Source organism: Mus caroli, unplaced genomic scaffold, assembly GCF_900094665.2.
Source record: "Mus caroli unplaced genomic scaffold, CAROLI_EIJ_v1.1 scaffold_7018_1, whole genome shotgun sequence".
In the NCBI taxonomy this organism is placed as follows: Eukaryota; Metazoa; Chordata; class Mammalia; order Rodentia; family Muridae; genus Mus; species Mus caroli.
In genome coordinates, this window is record NW_018391526.1 from 33742 (window position 1) to 43929 (window position 10188).

At 37.7% G+C, this 10188-nt stretch overlaps 1 protein-coding gene across 1 annotated transcript; it reads right to left on the reverse strand.

The window, feature by feature from the left end:
- Positions 1–1388: 1388 nt before the first annotated feature.
- Positions 1389–2551, reverse strand: LOC115030364. Its single transcript, XM_029473950.1, has 4 exons — positions 2490–2551; positions 2355–2378; positions 1917–2057; positions 1389–1645 (listed from the first exon to the last, which is right to left on the reverse strand). Exons 1-4 carry the CDS (start codon positions 2539–2541, stop codon positions 1449–1451), a joined length of 414 nt encoding a protein of 137 aa, XP_029329810.1. The 5' UTR covers positions 2542–2551; the 3' UTR covers positions 1389–1448.
- Positions 2552–10188: the final 7637 nt, after the last annotated feature.

Here is a 10188-nt window from a genome sequence, read left to right on the forward strand (position 1 = left end):
ATCCAGGGATCAATCCCATAATTAGCCTCCAAACGATGACACCATTGCATACACTAGCAAGTGTTTGCTGAAAGAACCCTGATATAGCTGTCTCTTGTGAGACTAGGCCGGGGCCTAGCAAACACAGAATTGGATGCTCATGGTCAGCTAATAGATGGATCACAGGGCGCCCATTGGAGGAGCTAGAGAAAGTATCCAAGGAGCTAAAGAGATCTGCAACCCTGTAGGTGCAACTACATTTTGAACTAACCAGTACCCCGGACCTCTTGACTCTAGCTGTATATGTATCAAAAGATGGCCTTGTCGGCCATCACTAGAAAGAGAGGCCCTTTGGACATGTAAACTTTATATGCCCTAGTACATGGGAACGCCAGGGCCAAAAAGTCAGAATGGGTGGGTAGGGAAGTCGGGGGGAGGGTATGGGGGACTTTTGGGATAGCATTGGAAATGTAATTGAGGAAAATACGTAATAAATATATTTTACAAAAAAGAAATAAAATAAATGATAAAGGTAAAAAAATACATAGTTAGGTATTTAGGATCTAAAATGTGGGAGAGTTAACATGCTAACAAAGAAATTTAAAGTCAGTGGCTGATAAATCTATGTAAATGGTTAATTATGTTTCCAAATTACAGGAGTTTTCAAAAAGTCTTTCTGACCATTACATTTTCTATTACAAAGCTATGTTGATATTTGAAACCTACATCTCATCATTGATTCCCTAAATGCAATATTATATGAAAATATCCCGAAGACTTGCATTTCACACTTGCTTCTTCAGATTAGAATAGGTGAGTAGTATTCAACATATTTTTCATCTTGACATGTTTTTCTTTGACTATGAGAGCATATTAAAGTATATAGAAATACCATGGCCAAGAGGTGAGTGGACAGGTGTAGCTATGGCCAGATGATTTCCCTCAAATGGTGGTAGGCATTAGAACTTCATCAAATTTACTGGTTATTCTTTGAATTTAAGTTTTAGAAAGCCTTCTAACTTTTCATTGTCTTTCCAGCTTTGAGTAACACAAACCCTCCCTCTACATCTTTTACCCTATGCCAGTCATTCCTCTGGAAATATTATTCCTTGGACCTGTTTCTACGTAGGCTGATTTCCTTGATCCTCAACATGAAGATCCATCAAAATAATTTTCCTTTTTGCAATGGTGATTTTACAGTTGAGCATCAGAACATAAGCATAAATGAAGCTGAGTAGGCAGTAACCAGAACAAGAACATACACCAGAGACAGAATTGAGGTTTTTTTTTTGTTGTTGTTTTTTTTGTTTTTTTGACTTGTGAGTTTTCTCTTTCGTATTAATTGAAATGTGGAAATAAAAAAGACTGGGTTTGCATGGGAACATTTACTGACATAGAGAGGAATATGGGGCCTGGGTTGTATAATTGTCAAGAATATAGGCACATGAGGTGTTTAAATCCTCATTATTTCAATCATCGTTCAACTCTTTCTTTTGATTCATATCTTCTATAAGTATTGATGAGATATCCAAGTTAGCAGTGCCATCATTACAGTAGTTCCTGTCAATACAGCAAAATGTTTCTCTCAGCAGGTCATGGAACATTTGATACATTCCAGGTGCACAGGGTTTACAATTAAGTTTGGCATAACGAAAAAGGTATAACCCTAAAGAGAAGAAAAACAAATGTCATCAACATGCCTCCTTCTAGAATCTCATAATATTTTTTTGCAATTAATATGAGCCCAGGGCTGTGGCTGCATCTCATCTATATATCTCTAGTTATATTCAGCCAAAATGCCTGTCTTCCTCCAGAGTTATGCCTTGCTCTCTGTCGTAAGAACCTATGAGATCTGAACTTCCCTCTGCATCTTAAGTCCAAAATGTGTGGGTAGAACTGGAGATACTTTTGCATGTGTTTTTCAAAAGCTTGCTTACCTGTGAAACGATCATAATAATAATAGTTTTCTGTGGTACAAGTCCTGTTTTGTGTCCATAAGTCAAACTTCCAGCATGATTTCATGTCAGTGCGGCATTTTAACCCATCATGGTGCGAACACAGATTACAATATTTAAGCACTAAAGGAAAGGAAGATTTATAATGTTAGATCTATGGAAAATAACTACTTTAGAAAGTCAAAATTATACAAACCCAATGAGAAGAAATGTGGCACTCTTCTCCCACCCCCTGATATTATTAATGGCAGCAATGATTCCCTCCAAGAATTCCCTACTCATTCTCAAATCAAAACTATAGAAGGAAGACCCAGAAGTAGTGAGTGAGGTATGGAGAGGAACAGTGTGTAAATGGTTCAAAAACTTCTCCTCATATGGTAGTATGATTTTTCCAATAAATGCAAGCCAAATATACTGTACAGTTAAATGTCAGCACTCTTTCTCCTGTGAAGAGAAGAAAAGTTCACCTTAAGTCATTTCATAGTAGTCCCACAGTGAAGTATAAAAATCTTTTCCTCCTATAGCATAACATTCTCTTTTCTTCCCAGGCCTTACCTACATCCATAAGGAGAATTATGAAAACACTCAGCAGAAGCTTCTGGAACATAATTGGGCCTCCTTCTGACAAAGTACCACCAAGACGTTCCAGCTATATTTACTTCAATCATCTGCCCTCAGGCATCCAACTAGAGTCAGAGAATCATAAATTTAAGGTAAAACCAACTGAATCTTCTTGATAATGTTCCAAAAATAGGGTACATCCTGTCTGTGTTTATATTTCTCCAACCACTTGGAACTAAGCCTACACAGACAACTTGTAATCTTTTATTGGATCAATCATAAGACATCAGTTCATACTGTGTTTTAGTTAGCATTTCAATTGCTGTGGAGAGACACTACGACTAAGGTCACTCTTTAAAGGGAAAACATTTAATTGGGGATGATTTACATGTTCACTGGTTTAGTCCATTATAATCATAGCAGGAAGCACTGTCCAGGAATTCATGGCACTGGAGGAGCCAAGATTTCTAAATCTTGTTCCAAAGGCAAAGGAGGAGGGTCTCAAAGACCACAATACAGTGACACACTTCCTCCAACAGGGCCACACTGTATAATTCTGCCACTCTATGGGCCAAGCATAATCAAACCATCACATGCTGGAAGAGAGTCCCTTGGCTCTTCATTTGTTTGTATTGATTTATTAACTGCATGTCTAAGCTTTGTATCTACATGACATCCTTTCAGATATGATAAAGCCAAGACAGCAAGGCACTTGTGAGTTCTTTTCAGGGACTACAGTCTTCCTGACTTACTTTTGTATTACAACTAGCACCCTCAGTTCCTTGCAGAGTATGGTAACAGAACCTGAGCTTCATATTTCATCTCTATTCTGAGTGTTCAGGCAATTTCTGAGTGGGTAGAAGAACCTTAGAAATAGAGAAAAGATGGAAAGAAAGGTGGCATCAGCCTTTCATGCATTTAATTCATTATTTTTTTCAAGGAAGACAGACTATAATGATGACAGTGGCAGGGACTAACACCTAAAGGAATGTATGACAGATTGGCGTGTGAAAGAGAACTTACTGAGAATTCCAGGAGGGGTACATTTTCCTGCTAACCCTCAGTTTGGTATCAGCTTCCACCTTTACTGTGAAACACACAATTATATAGAAGTAATAGCAAGTCTCACTGAACACCCTTTGTTCCTGTCTTCCCTGCAGTGTTCAAATATATTTGTGATCACATGGTTTTATCTTATTTGTGTTCATTTTATTCCTTTCCTTTCTCTAGTCACTGGTTTTATGTATTGAAGTCCCCACTGTCCCTTCTGTGTTTAGCTTATGCCCTGAACATATCATATCATCAGGATTATGATAGAAAGACAAATGGCATGACCGGATACAGGCAATATTGGAGAAGTCAAAGAATGGTCCAAAAGTCTTTAGGAAGTAGGACTGACAGTCCTACTTCTAAGCTTACAAAATGAAATTCCTAGTTACAAGTTTGTAAATTCTATTACTACATGGTTGATAGGCAGCACAATTGACAGGCTTTTCTGAGGTGTGGAGAGAGTGAATAGGGCATTCATTATTCTGAGAAGATTAGTTCCCAAAACCTGAATTATTTACCATTCAATGTAACACCTCACCACACACAGAGCAAGACAGAAGCTCAAGTGTCCTGCCTGCCTGCACTGTGTGTCTATGATCCAAAAGGTGAAAAGAAGAGCTATTATAGGTTCATGGACTATCTGAGGCAGCTATTATAACTTAGGAATTCTCTGACACCAATGTGGGCTAGAAATAACTGAACTATTTTTGTTGATAAAGATGAAGAAATGTTAGAGATAAGATCGCTTTTCACCAAGGCAACAAGGGTGCACACCTGTCAGCTCTTCATTTACAGTCTAGAGTCAGGTTCCTAAGGTTGAAACATGGAATTGTTTCTACTCTACAACAGTGTTGAGTAAGAGACAATTGAAAGGCTTTCTCTGACAAGTAAAGATAAATTTCTCTCTGTCACATAGAGTCTACAGTTACTAGTAGATCACACTAAGGTTAGAAATCTCTGTGAATCTGACTGCACTCTAGAATTTACATGCCATTTTCCAAAAGGATTCCCATAGTGATTTTAAGACTTCTTTAATAGGACTCACATTTGGAACATGTGAGACTGAGTGCAAACCACAGCCCCAGATTCTTTGAGCTAAGTGCTCAAGCTCATGTCTCCCAGGAAAAGACTTTATTCCAGGCCAGAAAAATATCATGGGTTTTCAAAGATAAAACACATTTGATGGAATGCCTTATTCCCAGTCATATATTGTGTCTCTTGGCAACTCCAATATTTTTCTAAGAATAAGAGTGATATAATATTTAGATCTATATAAAAATGGTTAAGAAAGAAATGAAAATCTCATTCTGTTTCTAATTTCTGAGGAGAAACAACGTAATTAGCTATCTTTCCATCCAATATTATTTCCCTACATATATTAAAAGTCTATGTTCACGTGGTTTATATGTCAATATATATGTTGTTATGACATTTCCACATAATATATAAATTATTTTTAAAAATTGTTATCCTTTCTAGAAGGTGAGTACTAGAATTAAGAAAGCATCTAATAAGCCAATCATCAGATGAAATTCTTAATAGCTGATACCTGATACACAAGCTTCCCCTTGATAACATTCATAATTGTAATATCATTATGAACCATAGACAGTCTTGTGATACTTAAAAACACTTCTTCCTCCCAAATAGTGAAAGACTTGCTGTCTAAACTGTCATCCCTTCTCCTATTTCTAGATTCCCTTTCATCTTTTCTTGAATCTTCTGGTAAACCTGTAAAGTATAACCTTAGCTCCAACATTGTCTCTGACGTGAAACCTTATCAGTTCTCAGTATTATTTCTTATACCAGGGGTTGTATGGCAAACTATTCTGTCCTGCTTTTCACCTGCCCAAAGACTCCCCTCACCCATTTCATTATCACTTATTACAAGGGAAAGGCAAATGGTAGGTTTGAATTTTGTTTATGCTCCACTGGGTTTACCTCTGGAGAGAAGCAGAGGAAAACAAATGAAGAACAGTGTCCTCAAAGTTAAATGCTTTGCACTCAGTAAGAAACAGGGAAGAAGTTTGAATAGTAGAACTATAATATACCAGTGTGCCAGAGAAAAGGCTACATAGCAATGTTCTGTGAGATAGTCCACGTAAACAAACAAACAAAAAAATAGGCAAGTGTCTCTCCAGTAATATTCCTTCCCTGTGGCATCTATCCTGTCTCATTCCTAATTCTGCAAGGCATTTAGAGACTAGGTAATTAATTCTCCTTGTATGTAGATGTAAAAAGACACACACACCCTCTGGTAGCCTTCACTCATCCTAGAAGATTACTCTGTCTGCCAGGTCCTACAAAGAAACCCTTCACCCTCTACTTCCTTATATACCACTAACAAAGGAGAGCTTTCTGCCAAAGCCCCCTTTAGTTACAATTTGTTCTAATTATTTTCCAAGCTTTCTGGTATTGGATGATTTCAAAGGTACCATGGATAGTAATAATTTTTCATATATGTAAGTTTAGGAGCCATGGAGTTTCACATCTGTTTTACACATGAGAAATAGAAGTCAATCAAAATTCACCAAAATATGAAGGCAAAGGAAAACTCTGATCCATGTCGTCTGTTATCAGGCCAGATGCTAGTTGAGAAAAGTATGGAGTATAAACTTGGCTTTAGGTAAGGATTTTGAGTCACCTCTTTTCACAGGTCATCTCTACAACAACCCTGGCATAGTAGATTCAACTACTGACTTCACAAACTAAGAATTTTGGAAAATCTAAAATACCAACAATTACATTCCTCATAAAGAGCTTTTAGTAGACTTCTTCCATGAACATGTTTGACCTTCATGACAGAGTTTTTGCCTGGACTGAGAAATCAAGACTTATAGTAGATTTTGCCCTAAGTCTACTCTCACAGGCTCTCCTAACACATGACCTTCTGCTTTCTAAGCTCTTCATCTGGTTATGAACACCATATGTGGAGGACTCATGAGCAATTCCACAACTTCTGTGGCATCTATAGTTACAGAAAGTATCCTTCAGAGCTTTCCTATACAAATATGGACAGTCAGGCTAAAGAAGAGGCATGTAGAGATATCCACAGTATGACTTCTTACTACTTCTCTTGATCAAGGAAATCTATATACACTATCCATAAAAGTAACCATGTGTATTGTCCATTTCCATGGATTACTATCATAAGATCCTGGAAAAAGTACCACTGCCACATAGAATCATTTTATAGGATCTCCTACATTGTTTTTCACAAAAGTGATCCCAGGGCTATATCAACCTTCATTTCCTTTGCTGAAGCACAAAGAAGCAAGAAATTATGATAATAGAATGCTTGACATTTGAGATTCGTGGGAGCCCTCTATTAGTCCTGGGAAAGGGCTAGCACTTAGAAGGCATAGGAAGAAATATCTCTGTGATTTCATGGCCAACCTAGTCTATATAGTGAGTACCATGTTAGCAGAATTGTATATTGAGACCTTGTCCCAAAAAACGGAGTTGGTCTCAAATGCCTCAGTCAGAGGTCCCGTTGAGAAGTTACAACTCCAGAGACAACAGCAGACCAAGGCCTAAGAGTGACACTCTGTCATGGGAAGAGAAAGAACCTGGCAGTTGTGGATATCTGTAGGAGTTGTCTGAAAAAGTTTAGCTGCCCACGTGGCTTTCCCATGGTTTGTGAGTTTGAGTGGGTCGGAAACTAAGTACAATTTCTTCAAGGCAGCCTTTGCAATCTTGGCTGAACTTCAGGAAAAGCTGAATTCTCTCATTTACTTGAGCCAACTGATTAGTTAAAGAGATAACTTTAGCTATGAGTCATGGAGAGAAATCTGGAGCTGTATTTCCACAGCGCAGAGTGGTCAAATGTTTAGAGGGCTATGGCCATAGGAACTTCCACAGATGTCTTTGGAATCTTGTTTTCTTTCTGCATCTATATATCCTATAAAATGATTTACTTCTAGGGATTTTATGAGAGTCTGTGAAATCTCTTTCTCTTAGGTCAAACTTTGAGGCTCAATCAATTTTCTTCTAGAATACCAATAAGCTCTGATCCAGAAAGATTAGAAGGGAACCTGATCCCAGATCAAACCCAGATTCAGGCAGTGCCCAAGTTTAGCTGCCCCAGTCCTGCCAATCCCTTTATGTTATCCTGTGTACCCTCATGACATTCCATCTAGAGAAGCACAAACACTCAGCTTTTCCCACACAAAAGGCCAAGGAAATTTTTTCTGAATCTGACAGTGACTCTCATAAAAATGGGGCACAATCTCCAAATAATAATTCAGATTTCTATGACATATTAGATATTATTCTCCATATTAGTCGGTTAGGGCCATGACAGGATATGATAACTGACTTCTCAAACCACAGCAATGTATTTTTGCATTGTTAAGAATGGTATAATTCAAGATCAAGGTCTCAGTAGGGTTTTTTTTTTTCTGAGCCTTCTTTTCTTGGTAGATAGCCTTCTTCTTATGTCTTTACACCCAAATTTTTAGTTTCTGTTTTCATGTGTTCAGGTACTAGTCACTGAGTTAGGCGCTACCCATATGTTCCCATTTAGCCACAATCACATCTGAAAAGGCTCTAATCACAAATATGGTCATTTTCCAACATACGGAGGATATCAGCTCAAAGTAGACACAAAGAACATGCAAGATAATTCAGTATACATGAAAGACTCCCATGAAACAAACAATAGCATGGCCCATCAGCAACAACATTTAAATAACAAATAAATGAATATGGTATTATATCTCTTTTATTCTAATATCAATTTGGAAGAAAAATTCCCTAAATTCATATTCAAGAAACATAAGCAGGAAGCTGGGAAATCAGTATTTAATTTGATCCTGGATCAATCCATTACAAGGTGGGAGGTGAAGAGTTCCCTGGCCAACATTCTCTACCTAGAATTCTGAGCACTGCATTTGAAGCATCACTTAAGATCTGCAATTATTAGATCAAAACTCAGGTCCTCAGGACATGCAAGCTAATTTCCAACCTACATGCCACCTTCTCTGTTTCCATTTAAAAATGTTCCATCTGGGCATGGTGGCGCACACCTTTAATCCCAGCACTCGGGAGGCAGAGGCAGGCAGATTTCTGAGTTCGAGGCCAGCCTGGTCTACAAAGTGAGTGCCAGGACAGCCAGGGCTACACAGAGAAACCCTGTCTCGAAAAACCAAAAAAAAAAAAAAAAAAAAAAAAAAAAAAAAGTTCCCACATTTCTTCCAGATTCATTTGTTCTAAACACACTTAGTGCCATAACTGTGTTTCTGGTACTGAAAAGCTGGGAAGGGATAGATTCAGTGTCTTGTACTAGCAGAGCAGAAAGACAATAGTTAAATATCCACACATATGCTAGTTTCATATTAACATGGACTCCACATTCAGGGTGATGACACAGGAGAGCTGGGTGAAAATGGACAGGTATGTAGATGCTCCAGAGAGACAGAATTTGGTCAAAATGTCCACAGTAAGGGCAAGTGCTGGTGCTACCTTTAAATAGTTATTTGAGTAAGACTCACCTGGCTCTCCTATATAATGCAGGGAAATATTTGAAATTAATTGATAAAGTCTTGAGCAACAAGACTAGAAGAGCAAATGCCTATGATTACAATCAGCCAATGTTATTCTTGATATGATTAATTCTCTCTGCCTTATGCAGGGTATGGACAGTGGGAGAGGGAGGAGAAGACTACACCATGGCATAATTTTTATGCCATATGCTGATAGTGAACCTTCAGCTTACAAAGAATTATAGGATCAAGTGTGCTCTGTAAAAGCAGATAAAGACAGAAATGCTTTTAAAACTCAAAACAGTAGTAAACCTTAGATCTCTAAAGGAGGACTCAAAAATCCTTTTATATAACTTAAGGAAAATACCTGAAGAGACATTACTCGAAAGTGGAGAACACTTAAAAGGTGAAGATGGCATGGCCAACTCTTTGCTTTTCTTATTTCTATGACAAAATGTCTGACAAATATAACTTTCAAAGGACAGATCTGTTTGGGTTCCAGTTTGAGGATTCAGCCCATGGTGGTTGGAAGGCATGGTAGCAGGGACCTGAGGCTGCATATCACATGGTCTCTGAGGTTAGAGCAGAGCGAGGTGTAGCTGGCTCTGACATCACTTTCTCTTCCAGTTCAGTCCAACACCCAAGCATGGAAGGCAATGGGTTTTCCTACCTCAGTTAACACAGACTTTTATTTATTTATTTATTTCTGTTTTTTTTTTAATTTTTATATTGTCCTCAAGGTGATGCTGGATCTTGTCAAGGTGACAATCACACCAACCTAAGTTTTAGTTGTCTTAGAAGATGCTAAAAATACAATTTAATAACCCGTGTTTATTTTGCCTGGCCTGAGTGCAGAAATATAAATGTATTTAAAACACATGTCATGTGTTTTTGCAAGAGCCATTAATATTTGCTAAGGATAAATTTTAATTAATTTTCCCAAAAGGAAAGTAAAGTAAGATTAGGAGATAATATTTTAGGAACTGACATTAAATCTAATTATAAAGAGGCCAAAAACAGAAGAAGCCAAATACATACTCAATAAGAAGAAAAGTTTGAGGTGATTCACCAAATTTCTTTACTTTTTATAACCATAAATAGGGATCTCCTTACAGACTCTTGAAGCTGTTCCATACACTGAAGTCACTGACCACTTCATC